Source organism: Aricia agestis, chromosome 3 (assembly GCF_905147365.1).
Source record: "Aricia agestis chromosome 3, ilAriAges1.1, whole genome shotgun sequence".
Classification (NCBI taxonomy): Eukaryota; Metazoa; Arthropoda; class Insecta; order Lepidoptera; family Lycaenidae; genus Aricia; species Aricia agestis.
Window position 1 is genome coordinate 21355888 of NC_056408.1, and position 24828 is coordinate 21380715.

General features: G+C 36.1%; 3 protein-coding genes across 6 annotated transcripts in view; 2 read left to right on the forward strand and 1 right to left on the reverse strand.

The window, feature by feature from the left end:
- The first annotated feature begins 1059 nt into the window (after window positions 1-1059).
- LOC121740376 (UDP-glucosyltransferase 2-like) overlaps window positions 1060-24828 on the forward strand; it is a 29507-nt gene continuing 5738 nt past the window's right edge. Inside the window, exons 1-2 of one of the 4 annotated variants that reach the window (XM_042133058.1) lie at window positions 1060-1207; window positions 24560-24706. In XM_042133058.1, coding sequence (XP_041988992.1) covers window positions 24566-24706 — 141 coding nt within the window. In that variant the 5' untranslated portion in view covers window positions 1060-1207; window positions 24560-24565. Of the gene's footprint in view, window positions 1208-17970; window positions 17993-24557; window positions 24707-24828 lie in introns of those variants that run through there. The other 3 variants (XM_042133056.1, XM_042133055.1, XM_042133057.1) reach the window with 3 other exon arrangements.
- On the forward strand, window positions 5368-7712 carry LOC121740387. Its single transcript, XM_042133075.1, has 2 exons — window positions 5368-5788; window positions 6941-7712. Exons 1-2 carry the CDS (start codon window positions 5611-5613, stop codon window positions 7642-7644), a joined length of 882 nt encoding a protein of 293 aa, XP_041989009.1. The 5' UTR covers window positions 5368-5610; the 3' UTR covers window positions 7645-7712.
- LOC121740382 (protein ALP1-like) lies at window positions 5790-8292 on the reverse strand. Its single transcript, XM_042133068.1, has 2 exons — window positions 7763-8292; window positions 5790-6795 (listed from the first exon to the last, which is right to left on the reverse strand). The coding sequence occupies exons 1-2, from the start codon at window positions 8068-8070 to the stop codon at window positions 5889-5891; spliced, it is 1215 nt and encodes a 404-aa protein (XP_041989002.1). The 5' UTR covers window positions 8071-8292; the 3' UTR covers window positions 5790-5888.

Here is a 24828-nt window from a genome sequence, read left to right on the forward strand (position 1 = left end):
AAACGGGTCACCTGATGGAAAGCAACTTCCGTCGCCCATGGACACTCGCAGCATCAGAAGAGCTGCAGGTGCGTTGCCGGCCTTTTAAGAGGGAATAGGGAAGGGTAGGGATGGGAAGGGATGGGAAGGGAAGGGAATAGGGTAGGGTAGGGAATAGGGGATTGGGCCTCCGGTAAACTCACTCACTCGGAGAAACACAGCGCAAGCGCTGTTTCACGCCGGTTTTCTGTGAGAACGTGGTATTTCTCCGGTCGAGCCGGCCCATTCGTGCCGAAGCATGGCTCTCCCACGTATAGCTATACGCTATAAATTTTAATCATTAATCAGTTGTTTAACAACAGTTCTACTCAAAATGACTTGAGCATTTCACGCTTTGTTTCGATTTTCGATTAAAAAAAAATATATCTCTGAAAGATAGTTGGTATCATGGCGTACCGAGGGGGGGCAGGGGGGGGCAGCTGCCCCCCCCTGGATCATGTTGACGTCCCTACTAAGTATATTATCTAGTACTTTTATCTATAAAAATTAAGAATACGAATTTTTGCCATTTGTTTGCAATACAATATTTTTACAACTAAAATTTATTATTTTTTATTCTTTGTAACACCTAGCTTATGAAAAATCTGATTTGCCATGGGTCACGGATGTGACATGGGTCACGGATGTGGTGGTGATTTCGCTATCATTATCTAAAGTAAGACCTATAAGTCTTACATATTGTCTGAAAGTATTCGCCTTACATTAGGCGTCTAGAGGCTATGTGGTCGCTGGCATAACCAGTTGGTCCGACTAGAATATTTTATCCAAAAATAAAATATGGGAGCAATCACTAACCAGTCGGTTAGATTGGAATTATATTCCTTTACATCGAGTTCCATTCTGCACAACCAGTTGGTTAGTTTAGTTGGTCAAAGTGGAAAGACAGGCTGTGATGGGTTTGACGTAACGCGACCAAATTACTTGGATCCGCCATCTGCCTAGGAATCAACTTCTCTGATAGTGCATGCAGCGTGTTAAATCGATGTGCGATGCGACGTATGAATATTTCAATGAGATAGGTTAGCAGCTCTCAGTATCTAGCTGTAGGTCATCCGCTCTATAAGTGTTCCGTGATATAATTATAGTGCATGCAGTTAAGATAATGATTGTCTTAATTATGTAACCATAGCGTTGTTAATTCCACAAGGATTCGTCGTGTACCTACGTGGTAATATTTTATTATTATTTTATTCATGACCCTAATGATTTAAAAATTAAGTAAAAGCTTTTTCACCGGGGTTTAATATTAATAATACAAAGGGTAATCTAATATATTTTTAAGAATTAATGCAAAGATTACGATTTAAATGAATGAATTTTGAAAGAAACTTTATTTGCACCCATACAGTATTTTTATCTATATCTGTATTACCTATAAATCTTCAACGAGGGTTTTTTGTATTCTAGTAATATATAAATTGAAACTACCCGTATCTGTTAAAATATTAAAGTGAATCGCTGAATGTGTGTGTAAGCGCTAATCTCGAGATTTCGCTTAAATATAATTTTTCTACCTCGAAATACTTCCGGAACATTGTAAAATTCATGAGAAACCATCAAATTTTTGATCAGTTTTCAGTTTTTGCCATTTTTTACCACCAAGGACCTGTTTAATGGTAGAAGTCACTAGAAATTATTTTAAAGTAAACCAAATTTGCAACAAAATGAGAATAGTTGGGTCTCGATAAACTGGATAGTTTCAAAGATACAGCTGTTCAAATGTTTGCTCAAAAATATATTTTTTTCCAGTTTTTACTCATGTTTTTAAAAATTTGAACTCATGACTTATGGCATATTTAAGTGACATTTTTTTCTCCAACTGTTGAAAAAACAAATTTCTCTGGCTTCATACTAATCTGATCTTCATAAGAAAATCATTATAACTTCTAAACTATCTGACTTAGAGCATTGAAGTAAAGAATTTATTTAATATGAAAACCTCCTCTATATTTAAAAAAAAAAACAGTTTAATGCGCTAGATTTTTTACAAAAAGCTATTAATTAAAAAATATACAATTTTCTTTTCTTAAACTTTGGTTTTTCTATGTTTAATTCCACGAAATTTATAACATATTGCCTATGTAAGCGTAGTCCACAAGTTTAGCTATCAAATGAGACCTTTTTTATCTTCATAGGATATTTACATGAGAAGTACTGGTCAGATTAGTGTGAAAGCCCGGGAAAAACTAAAATGGCTGCCATTTCACAACCGTGAGAGAGAGAAAAAATTTGAGAGCCAATTTTACGATAAAATATGTCATAGATCATGACATCAAAGGATCGGACACCGGTGTCCGGACACATTGTATACCAAAATGCCCATGTTCCTTTGTAAATTTGTTTTTTTTTTAAATATTATTTACAGTTCCGTTTCTGCATCTGTTTCCGTTTCCGTTTCTGCTAAAATTTACTTTTCTGGTTCCGCTAAGACACTTCCGTTGCATCACTAGTATTAATAGATCAGTGTTGCCAGATACAAATTTTATTTTCCGGGAAGTATACCTATAAAAATCCGGGAGTCTTAAGGTAAGATTACAAAAAAAATCGGGAGATTTTTAATACATATTTTTATTATGTTTCTGTAAAATTTGGTCTTTAATTTCGAAACTGAAGCAATTAGAATTTTTCAAAATGTTTTTGGTATGCAGGACTCCCGATATTACCGAGGTAGAGAGTTGGTTCCGTAACTTTGTTTTCGTTAAATTTATTTGGGAAAACAGCCTTTCCACAGATGCTTGAGTGTGGCAAGCACATAAAACTAAAAACTGTCGAAGTTAAATTTGGAAACATTTTGCTGCCATCACCCAAATGCATCTGGGCTATCTTTTTCCAGAAAGCTCCTACTTCTAAATTTTCATCTTCAGTGTTTAAATTCGTATTCCGAAGTAGCCGCCATTCGGTGTCAAAGCGGACAAAACTTTGCTCACTTCACATGACGCAATCTAATGCTGTTCATTTAAAATACCTTACTTATCCTTACAATTACTAGACTGAACTATGTCTCTTAATTTGATCGTATAATAATGAGAAATACCGGTTTGTCTGGACTCTGGTGTTATCTGAATTCCAAAGTTTTGCTATTTGATATTCAACTTTATTCCATTCTGTCAAGGCATACTTTACGCTACATACTTTACAAACTCATTACTTTTGTTGAGTATTGCAACTTGTGTAGGGTATTTCGTTTCACACACTTAGACGCAGTGTTTTTTAGTAACTGTTCAAGATGTGGAAAAAATCGGGAGGTTTGACTGAGGATCCGGGATATCGGGAGACATTTACTAAAATCGGGAGAACTCCCGGAAAATCGGGAGACCTGGCAGCACTGTAATAGATATACAAGAGCCACTTCTCCTTTGATTGCGTGAATAATGTGAAGCAAATTTATAATTTTTAGGGTTCCGTAGCCAAATGGCAAAAAACGGAACCCTTATAGATTCGTCATGTCTGTCTGTCTGTCCGTCCGTATGTCACAGCCACTTTTCTCCGAAACTATAAGAGCTATACTATTGAAACTTGGTAAGTAGATGTAGTCTGTGAACCACTTTAAGATTTTGATACAAAAATTGAAAAATTATAAAAAAATTTTAGGGGTCCCCATAGGTACAACTCAAACAATTTTTTTTTTCATCTAACCTACTCGTGTGGGGTATCTATGGATAGGTATAACGTGTTTTTCATTATTATTTGAAAATATCCATAGTTCCATAATATCCGCGCTAATATTATTACTGTCTGTCTGTCTGGCGCAACGTGTTATTGTTTGTTGTTGTTTTTTTTTAATACAAGGTAATCTGATCTTAATAAATTATAAAAATTTAGTTTTATTTTTATTTATAAGTACTTATTACTACTAGTTGAAGCCCGCAGCTACGTTGCGCCAGACATACAGTAATAATATTAGTACGGATAGTCTGGAACTATGGATATTTTATAAATAATAATGATAAACACGTTATGCAGTGATTTAGTTTACTAAATCACTGCATAACGTGTTTATCATAAAGAAAAATATTTTGTAGTACGCGTGGTAATTCAAATATAATCTTCCATACCTATGGACGATTGATCAATCAAGAACAAATCAAGAAAAACGAATAGCATATATGAGCCACGACACGAATTTCGCGTTATGGTCTTTTTGTGATTGCCAGAACGCGTCGTGGCCGTTTTCATTAGAGCCACGACCCGAATTTCGCGTCGTGGCTGTTTCACTGTGACCACAACGCTTTGTGAGCCAGTTTTTCGCTCATTGAGCGATTTCGGTCTTTGAGCGTAACAAATATAAATTATAAGTGTATATTGATATTATACATATAAAAGAAACTTATTCCTTTTTATTTCACCACCCTTTCATATCCATTTCTTCTTTATAAATATGAAATTTCGGCGTGTTTCATACCGAACTTGCATAGGAACAATGAAATTTTGTCCGAGTGAATTTTAAAATTGGCGCGTTTATTGAACTTAAAGTGGAAAAGGAATCGGTTCAGGTCTGTACCATGCGTAAAATGTTTGGAACGAGTTTGGAAGTTTGGAACGAATAAACGAGTACTTGCACACATATCAATATTGCAATTTATATTATGATTTATTTAAAATAGACATTATCCTAAAAAATCGGCCAAGTGCGAGTCGCACTCGCGCACAAAGGGTTCCGTACCGTTATAGAGCAAAAATAGCCCAAAAAATGTGATTTTTGTACGGGACCCCCCCTTAAATATTTATTTTATTATCAATTATAAAAGTGCAAACATAATTAAGGACTTTGTAAATATTTCAAGTGCCTAGCTATAGCCATTATTGATATCGAGCAAGAAACAGCAAAAAAATCACGTTTGTTGTATGGGAGCCCCCCTTAAATATTAATTTTATTTGGTTTTTAGTATTCTGTGAAAATTTCAGAAGTCTAGCTATAGCCGTTCTTGAGATACAGCCTGAAAATCTTAAAGCGGTTCACAGTAGTTCAATAGTATAGCTCTTATAGTTTCGGAGAAAAGTGGCTGTGACATACGAACGGACAGACAGACAGACATGACGAATCTATAAGGGTTCCGTTTTTTGCCATTTGGCTACGGAACCCTAAAAAAACATCTTAAATAATTTCATTGGAAAAATTCTCAAAGCCAAGAACTTATTAAATTCTAACAATTCAATAGATGGCGCTATGTTAAAATGAGTGAGGAGGGAAGTGATTCGAATTTCACCAGGTCATCTAGTTGTTTATAATAGAAGATTAAAAATAGTCGCTACTAAAAATTTGCAATGGTGCAGGCTTCGGGGAGACTATTAAAAGATGTTAGGCCCATAGCACACGGCGTATTTTAAACGCGCTGACGACGCGCGTTTCAGGAACGCGCTTCTTCGGCGCCGTAAACGCTGATAGTTGCGTTTGCACTGATAATAGAAACGCGCGCATGAAGCGCGTATACGTGCATTTGAAGCGGTACAAACGCGCGTACAAAGGAGCGGAGTACGGGCAGAGGGGGTGGGGGTGCTCACGCCACCACTGCGCCCGCGCCTCAGTTGCAATAAGGTTTTATTGTGTGCTGCGCGTGTATTTCGTTTAAAATGGAACCCTTCGACACCGACCGCTTTATAACAGAAATAAACAATCGTCCAGCTACATGGAATTCACTACTGCCCGAATATTCAAACAAAGTGTTAAAAAGAAATGCTTGGGATGAATTGTGCCACATTTTTTATGACAATTTCAATGAAAAAACCAGTAAGGAAAAAAACCTGGCAGGTAAGATTTCTTATATTTATTTAAAAATAATGTATTATAGTTTATAGTTCGACGGTACATAGAACAGTAAAACAGTAGAAAATGTAATTAGGTAGGTACCCTAAATTTTAGAATCTTGCCATGGTACTGCACCTTCATCACTAATAAAATAGTCAGCGTACATATTTCGTATCATAGTTCCGCTTAGTTGTCCCTGTGACAGTCTTGCACCAATCGAAATCAAACTTGCATCTTCAGGAGGATCTTCAAAACCAGCTACACTCAAAGAATTATGAAAATTATAACCGTCACGTTCACGTATGAAATTATGCAGTACACAACAGGCTTTCACAATAGCCACACTGAAGTCCACGCTAACGTTCAGTGGCCGATTAAAGATTTTAAATTTGTTGCTTAATATACCAAATGTACATTCAATGTATCGTCTGGCACGTGTCAAGCGGTAATTATATATTCTTTTCTGCCGTGGCAAGATTTTTCCAGCATATGGTCTCTGTAAATGTTGAGATAATGCAAAGCCTTCATCTCCAACAAACGTAAATGGTATTGGTACCCCATTATTAGATATTGGTCTCGCATTTGGTATATTATAATTTCCTTGCCTTATCTTTTTGGTCCATTCACTAAATTCATGTATTGTTGAGTCTGCAGCTTTTCCATAGCATCCAACATCTATATCGATAAATCTGTAATTTGCGTCACATATTGCAAGCAATACGATGGAAAAATATTTTTTATAATTAAAATACTCTGATCCACTATGTTGAGGTTTTATAACTCTAATATGTTTCCCATCGATAGCCCCAAGTAGGTTGGGAAAATTTGCGTATTTCATAAATCCTTCAGCAGTTTTTAGATGTGATTCTTCGGTTGGTTCTGGCATACAGATGTTTTTTAATTTATCCCATATTATTTTCACTGTTTCACGGACTATAATGCCTGCCGTCGTTTGTCCACACTTAAAGTCATAGTGAATATCTGAGAAATAGCAACCCGTAGCTAAATACCTGAAAAGAATAACATTATTAAAAATCACTTATTATCGTAAATTTTACATATTTTAATTAAAATAAACCTACAACTACTTATTTCAAATGAATTAAAATTAACCTAAAAAACAACTAAACTATTAACATTATTTATCGTTTTCAGTCATTGAACTTCAAAGAAAATGGAAGAGTATTAAGGACGCTTATAAAAGAGACAAAGCGAAGAACAATAACTGTTCCAGTGGATCTGGAGCTAAACCTAGAAGACCCTACATATATTCCAATTTGCTAACTTTTTTAGACCCGCTTTACGAAATAAGATCTCCAAGTCAAAATGATGATGCAGCTCTGCGGAATAACCAAGACTGTGATTTTCAAAAACCACATTCACCAAAGAAGTCTAAAAAGACTCCAAAACATGAAGACCCACAAGACAAATTGTATGAAGCACTGACAGCAAATCTCAAACAGTCTAAGGAAGCAAATAATACAATTTTATCTGAAAATCCCGACAAACTGTTCTTAGTTTCGTTGGCTAAAGATTTTTCTGCTATCAAAGAGGAATTTAAGTTAGAGGCCAAAGCTGATATGATAAATTTAATTCGTAAATATAAAAATATGGGACAGTCATCGAGGACATTAAATGAAAATAGATACCAAGGTGCATTTCAATATGAACATCAGTATGGATACCAGTCTGGATATCAGTCTGGATCTGGATATCAGTCTGAATTTCAGCCACAATATCCAAGTAATCAATCAGCGCCAAGAAATGAATCTGTCAGTTCACTCCAAAATTTGGATAGCAATGAATCGGTTACAAATGACTCCGACATCATATCTGACATGTATGATGATATTGAATAAATCTTTTTCTCTTATTCATAATCTAAGTGCACTTATAACAATTTACGGTTGATTTTAAAATGTAACAGGTCAATAAATAAATAAATACATAATAAATAAATACTAGTTGTTTTCTTACCTCAATGTGATGAGCAAACGTTCTTCTGCCGATATACATGATCTCATTGCTGTATTTTGACGAGTTAACTCAGGTTTTAGAATCGAAAGAAGTTCTTGGAATGACGAATATGACATTCGATAACAATTATAAAATTTCTTCCATCTTCTATGTACTAACAATTTTTTAAAAGTTGTATGATAATGACCACCCAATCTTCTTTCACTCGTAAATGGGTCTATCCAATAAATTCGCTTTTTTTTACGTTTTTTACTTTTTAAAAGAAGTACTAAAGCCAACGTAAGCAGTGTTGTCTCAACCGACGCCATTGTACAACTGAAGAAGAGGAGTCTCTGATCAAAACGCAAAAGCTACGAGCGACTACAGCGCGTCTGTACTGCTGTATCTGCGCGTATACGCGCAGTAGAGGAACGTTTTACAATCGCCCCGTGTGCTTAATTACCTTGGTTGCGATCCAATCTCGTTTGAATCGCGTATAGGCGCGTTCTCTGCGCGTCGTCAGCGCGTTTAAAATACGCCGTGTGCTATGGGCCTTATCTTCACGGTTAACCTTTATTGAGTGCCCTTACTAGCTACTTAGCCTAACTTATATAGGGGGGAGGTGACACATACACTACACCTCCCTTGTTTTATTGGAAAAAAAATGATAATTAGAAAATTTATCATTTTTCATTATTTTTTTTCATTTAACTAATAAGTACATAAATCATCAGACATATATTATAATAATAAATGATTTATTATAATATTAAAATTAAACTTTTTATTCCTAGATATACTTAGGTAGGGAATGCAATCCCGCAAGATAATTTCAATCCCGGTATTTGCGGGACTGAACCATCACAATCCCGCTGGATCCCGGTATTTTCGGGATCCCGCAAGGTTGACATAAACTTGTAAAATAAATCGTTCTAATGACTTTGCTTGATAGAACCCGTTTTATTCTTAGAAACTCAATTAAAACAAACTTTGTCAGACACTTTTTTACAAGGGTTTATTAATACTTCATACTTTGGAATATACAGTGTGTAACAAAAATAAGTGATAATACTTTAAGGTGTGTACGTGTTCCTTGTAGAGAGTTCACTGTGAAAGTAGCAGCGCTGAAAGACCAAAATTTTTTTTCACTTTTGTATGGGGAAACTCGTGACGCTCGGGCCCTTGCCCATACAAAAGTGAAAAAAAAATTTCGTCTTTCAGCGCTGCTACTTTCACAGTGAACTCTTTACAAGGAACACGTATACACCCTATTATATTATTACTTATTTTTGTTACACACTGTATAAAAATAAAAAAATAAACTTTTTTTTTGGAAATGGCTACGTAATAATAATAGTTAAAAAAATAAGCTTATTTATTTTCAGCTTTTATAAAAATTATTCAGTTTTTCCAAATATACGGAAAATTGTGCTAAAAGACTCCGTTACATACATACAGCCCAAGCTTATAAAAGTATGTTAAAAAAGTTGTGTCTGCCAAACGACTCCTGATATTCGACACAAGGTAGCCAGCAGCTGAAAAAGTTGGCTCAGCTTCAACGCTGGTTGCAGGTTGCATTGAATTATAGGTGAATTGAAGGTAAATTGTTTAGTGGGCTGCCTGTAGCCAGTTCACGCACCCCCGCGCGCAGAGTTACACGTATGAATCACGCTTCTTTGTAATCCCGCCAGTCCCGCGGGATCCCGCTAGATTTTCGACCGGGATTAGTCCCGCAAAATGCATGCGGGATCCCGGTATCCCGGTATTGCATTCCCTATACTTAGGTATCTAGGAATAAAAAGTTTAATTTTAATATTATTATTTTTTATTCTATTTTATCAATAAATACAAATCTGTGCTTCTCTAATTAAAGTTACATTTTTTATTTTACTTCAGTGATGGGTGGTCGACGATGTAATTTTATAATTCAATAAACAAAAATATTGAACATTATACATTTTCTCAGTATTCAATTAAATATTAGACATTTTCCCAGTTTATAATACTTTTTCGCATGGTGAGTGGTGACACATACACTACAAATTCATCTTCTAATATATCGAATACTGGTTAGTACTAAATAAATAAAGTTCCACGTGATCTATTAGCCAACTAATAAGTGAGAAGTTATCTAATTAGATTAATCATTAATTATTATTATGGTAATTATACTGTCATTAATACAATATTATCTCTAGACTCTAACATAAACAATATTTCCATTAAGATAAATTAAACGTATTGAAAACAATGAGTTTCTAAAATACTAGAGTAGCAATGTCTTACAAAAGATTCTCAGAAATGCGTAACCACTTTTTTGTTCAAAAGACAATGTCAAGTCATATATTCGTTATGTCATTATGTATGTGAGATATGCCTGCAGGCATCTTCGAAGTGGCAACGCGTTGCTACCGTAAACTTCCAATCTAGTTACGTTAGTAACATAGAATATCATTGATTGAAAACGTCAATAATAATATTTATATAGGTACTAATAGTGGCGTGACCCTGCACGCTTGTCTATTCCGCGTATCCCGTGGCTCTGCCTTATGCGGAAAAGCAGGAACACCGTTGGGGTTTTAGTGCGTATGCCGGGCGCGGCCTCACCGCCTCCGGGGAGGCCTACATACCCCGGTGGCCCTCCCTAGACTGCTGGGGATGCGTAAATAGGGTTACCATCTGACCGGATAAATCCGGTCTAGACCGGATTTTTACGTGTTAGACCGGACTCCGCCCAGATTTTATGTCAGACCGGATTTTTGTCATTCTTGCATGTCCTCCCGCCCGCTCAAGCGATGAGTGCCGCACGCACTGAGCCCGGAAGTCCCGGAACGCAAGCAGTGGACTTCACAGAGGACCAAAGAGAGAAACAGACTTTCAGTGGAGTCAGTGAGCCATATTGCTTACGCAATATAACTATAAACATGTGACGTGTGAACAATTTTATTGCGAAATAGCTGGAAATAACAACTTTTTGTATGTAACGGTTGCTATGATTTTTAGGGTTCCGTAGCCAAATGGCAAAAAACGGAACCCTTATAGATTCGTCATGTCTGTGTCTGTCTGTCTGTCTGTCCGTCCGTATGTCACAGCCACTTTTCTCCGAAACTATAAGAGCTATATACTATTGAAACTTGGTAAGTAGATGTAGTCGGTGAACCGCTTTAAGATTTTGATGCAAAAATCAAAAAATTATTAAAAATTTAGGGGGTTACAATATTTTTTTTCATCTAACCTATGCGTGTGAGGTATCTACGGATAGGTCTTTAAAAATTATAATGAGGTTTCTAATAAGTATCATTTTTTTTTTAACCTGAATAATTTGCGAGAGAGACTCTTCCAAAGTGGTAAAATGTGTGTCCCCCCCCCCCCCCCCCCTCTAACTTCTAAAGTAGGGGCATGATAAGTCTCAATAAAATATATGATGTACATTACTACAAAAACTACCAACGAAAATTGGTTCGAACGAGATCTAGCCAGTAGTTTTTTTTATACGTCATAAATGGTAAACCTTAATTTACCTTTTATTAAATCAACTGATATATGAAAATAAATCAAAAACCTCTTAATTTCATAAAAATATACCTTACTGCTGCTGCGGAACCCTGCATGGGCGAGTCCAACTCGCACTTGGCCGGTTTTTATTTAGTACAGGTGTGTGACCGGACTTTTTTTTCAAATTCAGGATTTTTAGAAATGTCAGACAGGATTTAGCATTTTTAGGCCTGGTAACCCTATGCGTAAACGCATTTCCCCAACGGAAAAAAGGTACCAAATTAGCCACACTTGCCGCATATATTGAAAAGCATTTATTTTCTAAGACAATATATGGTAACATTGTAGCTCGAATTCTGTTGTATTTTGAGTTCTCACGGCATTCTTAACTCTGTGTATCTATGCATAACGTGATCATTTTTTTTGTCAGAGCGGGAAAAATACAGAATAATTTATGAATATGTATTTCAAAGTGCCTATCTTACATTAGTTATTATTATTATTAACCTTAAAGCGGAAGAGTTTGTTTGTTTGTACGAACGCGCTAATCTCAGGAACTACTGGTACGATTTGATTTTTTTTTCAGTTCTCGATAGCTCATTTATCGAGGAAGGTTTTAGGCTATATTTTATCAAGCCAAGAGCAATAGAAGCGAAGAAACAGAGAAAAATGTGGAAAAAACGGGAAAAATTATTTGAAAGGGCTTTTCTCACGAACTACTGGAGGGTTATTTGGCACACAAAAAAATAATATGGCAGAATAATCACGTTAGTTGTATGTACGCGCTACTTCCAGGCATTGCAGGCATTTCACACATAAAAATACTTTTAAATATACTCGTTTCAGAGTAGACAGAATTATCTCGTTTGGTCTATTTGCAGAAGCGGGACAATTTCGGCCTCGCGGGGGACAGAGAAACAGACTGCCTGAAAGCGGGACTGTCCCGCCCAAAGTGGGACGTATGGTCACGTTATGTATGCACCTATATTGATCTGAAGTACAGGGTCAAGTCAGAAAACTATCCAGAAGTTCAGATCGTGGAATGTCTATTTTTGAAATGTACCAAGGTTATTTAATCGTGGAATGCCTGTCTAGCGACTAAACACCAAGGTCTCGAAGTATTTCAGTACGTTCGTAGTTGAGGCATCAGTAGCAACTAGTAAATGCTAGTACTACGATAGGTAAGTCTTCTGTTGAACTTTTTGTAAATAAAGATTATGATTATGAACTATCGACCGTGTAGTGCAGAACTATCTCTCAGCGTGATTTTTAGTTGGTTCTTCTTGTCTCTTGTATACTCAAATTCTATAGCTACAAACCTTTTCTAAACATTAATAATTGAATGTATGTATGTAACTGTAGTCTGTATTTTGCACGGTTAATTATATTTGTCACTAGCTGTTGCCCGCGACTTCGTCCGCGTCAACAAAATGTGATAAGTTGGATAACAAAGACAGAACATTTTATACTCTATTACAAAGACAGCAGCAGCCTGTCTGTATGTCCGTCTCTAGGCTGTATCTCAGGAACCGCGCTAGCTAGATAGTTGGCATTTTCATAAAGTACATTTTTCTATTGCCACTAAAACTTCATTATAAAGAAAGTAACGTAAATATTTGAAGGAAGCTTCCATACAATCAATGCCTTTATTCACGGATTTTTATGCACTTTCACAGTTTCACTTTTAAACGTGAGAGAGCCATGCTTCGGCACGAATGGGCCGGCTCGACCGGAGAAATACCACGTTCTCACAGAAAACCGGCGTGAAACAGCACTTGCGCTGTGTTTCGCCGAGTGAGTGAGTTTATCGGAGGCCCAATTCCCTTCCCTATCCTCCCCTATTCCCTTCCCTTCCCATCCCTACCCTTCCCTATTCCCTCTTAAAAGGCCGGCAACGCACCTGCAGCTCTTCTGATGCTGCGAGTGTCCATGGGCGACGGAAGTTGCTTTCCATCAGGTGACCCGTTTGCTCGTTTGCTTTGTTTGTTTTTTTTATTTGTTTTTTGTTTGTTTTTTTTATTAAAATTGTAAAAGCAAATAAATAAATACTTGTAACTCTATTTTCAAGTTAAACGACTGATGTATATTATTGGCCTTGTTTGGAGCTGTGTTCCTTGCAAGGCCATTTGGAAGAGCTTAACAAAACTTAAGATTTTTAAATGGCTAGGTTAAAAGAGATTTATAATATGATACCTTATAAAACAGAGCAATACTTGATAATTTGTTTTCTTAATTTATTTAGTTATTAACTAAATAAATTAAGAAAACAAGCATTTTTCGTTAGAGTGGCCTTACATGGCTCAGGGTCCTTATTTCTATGAAATGAAATGTGATGGTATTTATATTATCAGAACGTCTGTCTGAGTGTTTTCGACATTGTAAAACACAATACTTCATCCTTTCCTTGTTAAAAAAGCAGAAAACACCAATTTATTGGGAGTCTCGTTACGTGTGCACCTGACAAACGCTGAAGGTGTACTGACTTAAGCCCCGCCCACAATGATGACGTCAGGACCTAATTGAAAATCACAGTGCACAGTTGCTTAGGCCAGCTCCTCTTTGTATTAGCTCCGTGCTCTATCTACACGGACTTCTCAAAAGCGTTTGATATGGTTAACCATTCAATACTATTGATCAAAGCACAGATTTTGGAAGTAATTCTGGGTCCGCTGTTATTTTTAATGTTTATAAAATATGACAACGAGAAATGTATATGCATCAGCATGGTAAAAATAAAGGCTGTTTTTTTTATTTCTTAGGAAAAATAAAACACCTCGTATTATTGCACCATTCGCTAGTATTGCTTATTATAAACAATTATAATAAGCAATACTAGCATAACAATATACGATAAAATCCAGGTAAAAGGTAAGATTTTTAAGGTTTTATTGTTTTCTCATACATTTCTTTAAAATATGAAACAATATACGAAAATACAATACTTTCCCCAAGTTTGCCATATACGATTAATTTCCATAAATTATTCCTTAACAGCAACACTATAAAGCGATGCAATAATACAGGATAGAATAGGATGATTTCTTTGTGATTTTGTCTTACCTTCTACCCTCGTTAACTTTTTTCTCCCATGGTTTAGAGATTTTATGTTTTACAATAAAGTACAGCTTTACAAGCGCTTTCATTTGATATATGTCTGGATGTGCTACAGCTTGGTACAGGCGCCATACAAAAATGCCTCTTGTTCTTTGGTTTTTAGTCATTAAAATGTATTGTAACTTGAATTTTTAAAACCATATCTCCTAGTTAAATACTGAATGATAAATTAAAAAAAAACATGTTAAATAATTTCACTGGAAGAATTCTCAAAGCCGAGAACTTATCAAACAGCTCTAGTAGTGACAATTACCTGTGAGCTCTAAAGGATTCTAACAATTCAACAGATGGCGCTATGTTAAAATGAGTGAGGAGGGAAGTGATACGAATTTCACCAGGTCATCTAGTTGTTTATAATAGAAGATTAAAAATAGTCGCTACTAAAAATTTGCAATGGTGCAGGCTTCGGGGAGACTATTAAAAGATGTTATCTTCACGGTTAACCTTTATTGAGTGCCCTTACTAGCTACTTAGCCTAACTTATATAGGGGGGAGGTGACACATACACTACACCTCCCTTGTTTTATTGGAAAAAAAATGATAATTAGAAAATTTATCATTTTTCATTATTTTTTTTCATTTAACTAATAAGTACATAAATCATCAGACATATATTATAATAATAAATGATTTATTATAATATTAAAATTAAACTTTTTATTCCTAGATATACTTAGGTAGGGAATGCAATCCCGCAAGATAATTTCAATCCCGGTATTTGCGGGACTGAACCATCACAATCCCGCTGGATCCCGGTATTTTCGGGATCCCGCAAGGTTGACATAAACTTGTAAAATAAATCGTTCTAATGACTTTGCTTGATAGAACCCGTTTTATTCTTAGAAACTCAATTAAAACAAACTTTGTCAGACACTTTTTTACAAGGGTTTATTAATACTTCATACTTTGGAATATACAGTGTGTAACAAAAATAAGTGATAATACTTTAAGGTGTGTACGTGTTCCTTGTAGAGAGTTCACTGTGAAAGTAGCAGCGCTGAAAGACCAAAATTTTTTTTCACTTTTGTATGGGGAAACTCGTGACGCTCGGGCCCTTGCCCATACAAAAGTGAAAAAAAAATTTCGTCTTTCAGCGCTGCTACTTTCACAGTGAACTCTTTACAAGGAACACGTATACACCCTATTATATTATTACTTATTTTTGTTACACACTGTATAAAAATAAAAAAATAAACTTTTTTTTTGGAAATGGCTACGTAATAATAATAGTTAAAAAAATAAGCTTATTTATTTTCAGCTTTTATAAAAATTATTCAGTTTTTCCAAATATACGGAAAATTGTGCTAAAAGACTCCGTTACATACATACAGCCCAAGCTTATAAAAGTATGTTAAAAAAGTTGTGTCTGCCAAACGACTCCTGATATTCGACACAAGGTAGCCAGCAGCTGAAAAAGTTGGCTCAGCTTCAACGCTGGTTGCAGGTTGCATTGAATTATAGGTGAATTGAAGGTAAATTGTTTAGTGGGCTGCCTGTAGCCAGTTCACGCACCCCCGCGCGCAGAGTTACACGTATGAATCACGCTTCTTTGTAATCCCGCCAGTCCCGCGGGATCCCGCTAGATTTTCGACCGGGATTAGTCCCGCAAAATGCATGCGGGATCCCGGTATCCCGGTATTGCATTCCCTATACTTAGGTATCTAGGAATAAAAAGTTTAATTTTAATATTATTATTTTTTATTCTATTTTATCAATAAATACAAATCTGTGCTTCTCTAATTAAAGTTACATTTTTTATTTTACTTCAGTGATGGGTGGTCGACGATGTAATTTTATAATTCAATAAACAAAAATATTGAACATTATACATTTTCTCAGTATTCAATTAAATATTAGACATTTTCCCAGTTTATAATACTTTTTCGCATGGTGAGTGGTGACACATACACTACAAATTCATCTTCTAATATATCGAATACTGGTTAGTACTAAATAAATAAAGTTCCACGTGATCTATTAGCCAACTAATAAGTGAGAAGTTATCTAATTAGATTAATCATTAATTATTATTATGGTAATTATACTGTCATTAATACAATATTATCTCTAGACTCTAACATAAACAATATTTCCATTAAGATAAATTAAACGTATTGAAAACAATGAGTTTCTAAAATACTAGAGTAGCAATGTCTTACAAAAGATTCTCAGAAATGCGTAACCACTTTTTTGTTCAAAAGACAATGTCAAGTCATATATTCGTTATGTCATTATGTATGTGAGATATGCCTGCAGGCATCTTCGAAGTGGCAACGCGTTGCTACCGTAAACTTCCAATCTAGTTACGTTAGTAACATAGAATATCATTGATTGAAAACGTCAATAATAATATTTATATAGGTACTAATAGTGGCGTGACCCTGCACGCTTGTCTATTCCGCGTATCCCGTGGCTCTGCCTTATGCGGAAAAGCAGGAACACCGTTGGGGTTTTAGTGCGTATGCCGGGCGCGGCCTCACCGCCTCCGGGGAGGCCTACATACCCCGGTGGCCCTCCCTAGACTGCTGGGGATGCGTAAATAGGGTTACCATCTGACCGGATAAATCCGGTCTAGACCGGATTTTTACGTGTTAGACCGGACTCCGCCCAGATTTTATGTCAGACCGGATTTTTGTCATTCTTGCATGTCCTCCCGCCCGCTCAAGCGATGAGTGCCGCACGCACTGAGCCCGGAAGTCCCGGAACGCAAGCAGTGGACTTCACAGAGGACCAAAGAGAGAAACAGACTTTCAGTGGAGTCAGTGAGCCATATTGCTTACGCAATATAACTATAAACATGTGACGTGTGAACAATTTTATTGCGAAATAGCTGGAAATAACAACTTTTTGTATGTAACGGTTGCTATGATTTTTAGGGTTCCGTAGCCAAATGGCAAAAAACGGAACCCTTATAGATTCGTCATGTCTGTGTCTGTCTGTCTGTCTGTCCGTCCGTATGTCACAGCCACTTTTCTCCGAAACTATAAGAGCTATATACTATTGAAACTTGGTAAGTAGATGTAGTCGGTGAACCGCTTTAAGATTTTGATGCAAAAATCAAAAAATTATTAAAAATTTAGGGGGTTACAATATTTTTTTTCATCTAACCTATGCGTGTGAGGTATCTACGGATAGGTCTTTAAAAATTATAATGAGGTTTCTAATAAGTATCATTTTTTTTTTAACCTGAATAATTTGCGAGAGAGACTCTTCCAAAGTGGTAAAATGTGTGTCCCCCCCCCCCCCCCCCCCTCTAACTTCTAAAGTAGGGGCATGATAAGTCTCAATAAAATATATGATGTACATTACTACAAAAACTACCAACGAAAATTGGTTCGAACGAGATCTAGCCAGTAGTTTTTTTTATACGTCATAAATGGTAAACCTTAATTTACCTTTTATTAAATCAACTGATATATGAAAATAAATCAAAAACCTCTTAATTTCATAAAAATATACCTTACTGCTGCTGCGGAACCCTGCATGGGCGAGTCCAACTCGCACTTGGCCGGTTTTTATTTAGTACAGGTGTGTGACCGGACTTTTTTTTCAAATTCAGGATTTTTAGAAATGTCAGACAGGATTTAGCATTTTTAGGCCTGGTAACCCTATGCGTAAACGCATTTCCCCAACGGAAAAAAGGTACCAAATTAGCCACACTTGCCGCATATATTGAAAAGCATTTATTTTCTAAGACAATATATGGTAACATTGTAGCTCGAATTCTGTTGTATTTTGAGTTCTCACGGCATTCTTAACTCTGTGTATCTATGCATAACGTGATCATTTTTTTTGTCAGAGCGGGAAAAATACAGAATAATTTATGAATATGTATTTCAAAGTGCCTATCTTACATTAGTTATTATTATTATTAACCTTAAAGCGGAAGAGTTTGTTTGTTTGTACGAACGCGCTAATCTCAGGAACTACTGGTACGATTTGATTTTTTTTTCAGTTCTCGATAGCTCATTTATCGAGGAAGGTTTTAGGCTATATTTTATCAAGCCAAGAGCAATAGAAGCGAAGAAACAGAGAAAAATGTGGAAAAAACGGGAAAAATTATTTGAAAGGGCTTTTCTCACGAACTACTGGAGGGTTATTTGGCACACAAAAAAATAATATGGCAGAATAATCACGTTAGTTGTATGTACGCGCTACTTCCAGGCATTGCAGGCATTTCACACATAAAAATACTTTTAAATATACTCGTTTCAGAGTAGACAGAATTATCTCGTTTGGTCTATTTGCAGAAGCGGGACAATTTCGGCCTCGCGGGGGACAGAGAAACAGACTGCCTGAAAGCGGGACTGTCCCGCCCAAAGTGGGACGTATGGTCACGTTATGTATGCACCTATATTGATCTGAAGTACAGGGTCAAGTCAGAAAACTATCCAGAAGTTCAGATCGTGGAATGTCTATTTTTGAAATGTACCAAGGTTATTTAATCGTGGAATGCCTGTCTAGCGACTAAACACCAAGGTCTCGAAGTATTTCAGTACGTTCGTAGTTGAGGCATCAGTAGCAACTAGTAAATGCTAGTACTACGATAGGTAAGTCTTCTGTTGAACTTTTTGTAAATAAAGATTATGATTATGAACTATCGACCGTGTAGTGCAGAACTATCTCTCAGCGTGATTTTTAGTTGGTTCTTCTTGTCTCTTGTATACTCAAATTCTATAGCTACAAACCTTTTCTAAACATTAATAATTGAATGTATGTATGTAACTGTAGTCTGTATTTTGCACGGTTAATTATATTTGTCACTAGCTGTTGCCCGCGACTTCGTCCGCGTCAACAAAATGTGATAAGTTGGATAACAAAGACAGAACATTTTATACTCTATTACAAAGACAGCAGCAGCCTGTCTGTATGTCCGTCTCTAGGCTGTATCTCAGGAACCGCGCTAGCTAGATAGTTGGCATTTTCATAAAGTACATTTTTCTATTGCCACTAAAACTTCATTATAAAGAAAGTAACGTAAATATTTGAAGGAAGCTTCCATACAATCAATGCCTTTATTCACGGATTTTTATGCACTTTCACAGTTTCACTTTTAAACGTGAGAGAGCCATGCTTCGGCACGAATGGGCCGGCTCGACCGGAGAAATACCACGTTCTCACAGAAAACCGGCGTGAAACAGCACTTGCGCTGTGTTTCGCCGAGTGAGTGAGTTTATCGGAGGCCCAATTCCCTTCCCTATCCTCCCCTATTCCCTTCCCTTCCCATCCCTACCCTTCCCTATTCCCTCTTAAAAGGCCGGCAACGCACCTGCAGCTCTTCTGATGCTGCGAGTGTCCATGGGCGACGGAAGTTGCTTTCCATCAGGTGACCCGTTTGCTCGTTTGCTTTGTTTGTTTTTTTTATTTGTTTTTTGTTTGTTTTTTTTATTAAAATTGTAAAAGCAAATAAATAAATACTTGTAACTCTATTTTCAAGTTAAACGACTGATGTATATTATTGGCCTTGTTTGGAGCTGTGTTCCTTGCAAGGCCATTTGGAAGAGCTTAACAAAACTTAAGATTTTTAAATGGCTAGGTTAAAAGAGATTTATAATATGATACCTTATAAAACAGAGCAATACTTGATAATTTGTTTTCTTAATTTATTTAGTTATTAACTAAATAAATTAAGAAAACAAGCATTTTTCGTTAGAGTGGCCTTACATGGCTCAGGGTCCTTATTTCTATGAAATGAAATGTGATGGTATTTATATTATCAGAACGTCTGTCTGAGTGTTTTCGACATTGTAAAACACAATACTTCATCCTTTCCTTGTTAAAAAAGCAGAAAACACCAATTTATTGGGAGTCTCGTTACGTGTGCACCTGACAAACGCTGAAGGTGTACTGACTTAAGCCCCGCCCACAATGATGACGTCAGGACCTAATTGAAAATCACAGTGCACAGTTGCTTAGGCCAGCTCCTCTTTGTATTAGCTCCGTGCTCTATCTACACGGACTTCTCAAAAGCGTTTGATATGGTTAACCATTCAATACTATTGATCAAAGCACAGATTTTGGAAGTAATTCTGGGTCCGCTGTTATTTTTAATGTTTATAAAATATGACAACGAGAAATGTATATGCATCAGCATGGTAAAAATAAAGGCTGTTTTTTTTATTTCTTAGGAAAAATAAAACACCTCGTATTATTGCACCATTCGCTAGTATTGCTTATTATAAACAATTATAATAAGCAATACTAGCATAACAATATACGATAAAATCCAGGTAAAAGGTAAGATTTTTAAGGTTTTATTGTTTTCTCATACATTTCTTTAAAATATGAAACAATATACGAAAATACAATACTTTCCCCAAGTTTGCCATATACGATTAATTTCCATAAATTATTCCTTAACAGCAACACTATAAAGCGATGCAATAATACAGGATAGAATAGGATGATTTCTTTGTGATTTTGTCTTACCTTCTACCCTCGTTAACTTTTTTCTCCCATGGTTTAGAGATTTTATGTTTTACAATAAAGTACAGCTTTACAAGCGCTTTCATTTGATATATGTCTGGATGTGCTACAGCTTGGTACAGGCGCCATACAAAAATGCCTCTTGTTCTTTGGTTTTTAGTCATTAAAATGTATTGTAACTTGAATTTTTAAAACCATATCTCCTAGTTAAATACTGAATGATAAATTAAAAAAAAACATGTTAAATAATTTCACTGGAAGAATTCTCAAAGCCGAGAACTTATCAAACAGCTCTAGTAGTGACAATTACCTGTGAGCTCTAAAGGATTCTAACAATTCAACAGATGGCGCTATGTTAAAATGAGTGAGGAGGGAAGTGATACGAATTTCACCAGGTCATCTAGTTGTTTATAATAGAAGATTAAAAATAGTCGCTACTAAAATTCATCTTCTAATATATCGGATATATCGGACCTAAATAAATAAAGTTTCACGAGATCTATTAGCTTAAGTCTTAAGTGAGAAGTTATCTACTTAGATTAATCATTAATTATTATTATGGTAATTATACTGTCATTAATACAATATTATCTCCAGCATAAACGATATACTACTGATAGTTGTTCTGACAGGGTCACGCTTATCTATTCCGCGTATCCCTTATGCAGGAAAGCAAGAACACCGTTGGTGTTGTAGTGGGTGTGCCCGGGCGCGGCCTCTCCGCCCCGGGGTGTCCCACATACCCCGGTAGCCCTCCCCACACTGCTGAGGATGCGTAAACGCATTTCCCCAACGGAAAAAAGGTACCAATGTTGGTTAGCCACAATTGCCGCATTTATTTTCTGACAATGTATGGTAATATTGTAACTCTAATTCTGTTGTATTTTGAGTTCTCACGGTATTCTTAACTATGTGTATCTATGCATAATGTGACCATTTATTTTTTTTGTCAGAGCGGGAAAAATACAGAAATCGTGAAATGTCTATTTTTGAAATGTACCAAGGTTATTTAATCGTGGAATGCCTGTCTAGCGGCTAAACACCAAGGTCTCGATGTATTTCAGTACGTTCGTAGTTGAGGCAATCACGTCGCATCAGTAGCGACTAGTAAGTGCTAGTACTACGATAAGTCTTCTGTTGAACTTTTTGTAAATAAAGATTATGATTATGAACTATCGACCGTGTAGTGCAGAACTATATCTCAGCGTGATTTTTAGTTGGTTCTTCTTGTCTCTTGTATACTCAAATTCTATAGCTACAAACCTTTTCTAAACATTAATAATTGAATGTATGTATGTAACCGTACTCTGTATTTTGCACGGTTAATTATATTTGTCACTAGCTGTTGCCCGCGACTTCGTCCGCGTCAACATAGTATAATAACAAAGATGGATAGTCCGCTAACAAATATGAAAAATGTAAAATATAACCTTCTGCTTTTTGGAAGTCGGTTAAAAAGTAGCCTAAGTTACACCTTACTACATCAGCTTTCTACCAAAAAAAGTCCCGGCGAAATAGCTCCAGCCGTTTCAGAGATTAGCCGGAACAAACAGACAGACTGACAGACATACAGACAAAAATGGTAAAAAATGTTGTTTTGGTGTATGTAGCGTATATAGATTCATATGCATGTAGTAAAAAACGGTTCTTTCAATATTACAAACAGACAATTCAATTTGATTTATATGTAGTATAGATGTTTAGATGTAAGTACTTATAGATAATCGCCAGAATAACATGTAGTCAATTTTTTATTATTATTTTCGGTCAATTTATATCTCCGTTATCTGGTACCCGTAACACAAGTCCTTCAGGTACTGAGCACGGCGTCAGACTGACGTGGTATGAAGCGTCCATAGATATAGATAGATATAGATTGAGAGTACATCCCTCAAAGATGTTGATTCCTAAGCAGATTGCGGATCTGCGTAATTTGGTCGCTTTATGTCCAACTCATCCAATAGTCCATAGCTAGTATTGAATTGAAATAATTCGACCGCATGACGTAGGTCCGTCAACTGCCTAGGAATCAATTTCATCGATGGTACATTATGCACAAAATGTTGCGTTTTCAATAGTTTCAAAATAATTCTTGATTTCAATCCTAGATGTATAATTTTGCGTTAAACATTCAATGTAAAGGTACAAGTTAGAAGCTGCCTACATGAAGTTGCAGCAGACAACATGTCGTCGCGACACGTAATTTCTATGTATTTCTATGAATATGTCGCTAGCTTCGTATCGCTAGCTGCACAGGGTATTTCATAGAAATACATACAACCAGTAGTGTCGCGAGGACACGTCGTCTGCTGCCGCTTCATGTCATCCGCTGCCAACCGGCACCTTAAAATAGTTATGCAATAATTGACCCTTCAGTGAATAACCAAATAAGCCTTCTTTTATTTTGACATAAGAAACTAAATTTATTTATACAGGCTGTAACAAAGGTAAGTGATAATACTTTAGAGAAGCCTTTCCCAAAGTGGGCAATAACGCCTCCTTGTGGGCGCTGAAGGTCTAAAGGGGGCTGTGTGGGACCCAGAAAAAAATTGGGGGCGTTGTGTTGAGGCGTGGAGATTTGTATTTCATCTGAATACATTTTAAATTGAAACAATGGGGGCGCTGCAACATAATTTGTTCACAAAGTGGGCAGTAGACAAAATAAGTTTGGGTACCTCTGCTTTAGAGTGTGTATGTGTCCTTTATATACAGAGTTAATTTGTTAACAGCGCTGAAAGAGCGCTGTGATTTGTATGGGCAAGCGCCCTGCGCCCCAGCGTCAGGAATTTGCCAATACAAAAGTTTAAAACACTCATACACTCCCTAAAGTATTATTACTTAGTCACTATTATTAATTACGTTTATTCCCGTGGTGCTTCCCCCTTCCAGTTCTTTGACTTTCGGTCACTGCAACTTTGTGCTGTCTCCCGCTTTATATGGGGAGGGAATCTGGAATTCTTCCTACTCCTCCTATTTTCTTCTGATTAATTTCGTTGCGGGTCCCAAGACAGCTTTAGCATGTCTCTCGGTCTCCCTGAGATCATATCAAAGAGTTTTCGTGGTTGGATACCGCTGTCGATCCTGGCGACACAGGAGATACAGTGGTGGGAATTTGTGGTGGGCTAAAGCCCGATTTAAAAAAAACACCATATATAAAAAAAATATTATTCCTAAAATGATACACTTGAGTGATTTCACCACAAAAAATGATAATACATTAGATTCAATTGTAATTTTAACAAAAACGAGTTTCGGGTGTGGTAGAGTAAGAGAGAAGGGTATAGGCGCGTATCTATACTTATTAAAATAAATATATATAAGCAATCGCGCGGTTAGTTTAAAAGTACTAAGTAATGTTTGCTTGGTCGAGCAAACATAGTTTAACTTATAAGTGATATTCATATAGAATAATCCATATATTTTTTGTTATACCAAACGGTAATGCATTAACTCATCTACAATTTGTTTCGGATCATCTGATTCATACAAAAACTACCATCTTAAATTTTATATTTTTTAAATAACCATTCGAAGCGCATACAACATAAATTATCGTAATTGCTGTAATTTAACTTAAATTAATATAATTGTAATACCATTCACGTTGAAGAATATGCGGAGAATTCTAATATTTTGTATCGAGTTCCTTGGAATATAAATGATTTCATTACATTTCCATTTTAAACAATTTGCTACTACGTACAATGTGGTCGAGTTCGTTAAGTATATTATCTATATTATTGTTTAAACAAATTATTAGTAATATGGTAATTATTGTTTCAGAAAACGATGAGAGATTATTTGTTTTTGTTGTGTGTGTTCTCCGTGAGCCACGGTTACCACATTCTGAGTATTCAAGGGGGATTGTCTAAAAGTCACTACAATTTAATGGTGGGATTAAATAAAATCTTATTACAAGCCGGACATGAAGTAAGTAAATCCATACTTCCGTATCCATACTAATATTATAAATTCGAAAGTGTCTCTGTTACCTCCTCACGATTAAACCGCTGAACCGATTTTGTTGAAATTTGGTATACTTAGGGCCGCCC

What these genes read in the sequence shown, in the direction of transcription:
- LOC121740387 (XM_042133075.1), top strand. Translation starts at nt 5,611, where the DNA reads ATGGAACCCTTCGACACCGACCGCTTTATAACAGAAATAAACAATCGT. An exon ending in TAAGGAAAAAAACCTGGCAG is followed by an intron (nt 5,789 to 6,940) that starts GTAAGATTTCTT and finishes TATCGTTTTCAG; the next exon opens with TCATTGAACTTCAAAGAAAA.
- LOC121740382 (XM_042133068.1), bottom strand. Translation starts at nt 8,070, where the DNA reads ATGGCGTCGGTTGAGACAACACTGCTTACGTTGGCTTTAGTACTTCTT. An exon ending in CGTTTGCTCATCACATTGAG is followed by an intron (nt 6,796 to 7,762) that starts GTAAGAAAACAA and finishes TATTCTTTTCAG; the next exon opens with GTATTTAGCTACGGGTTGCT.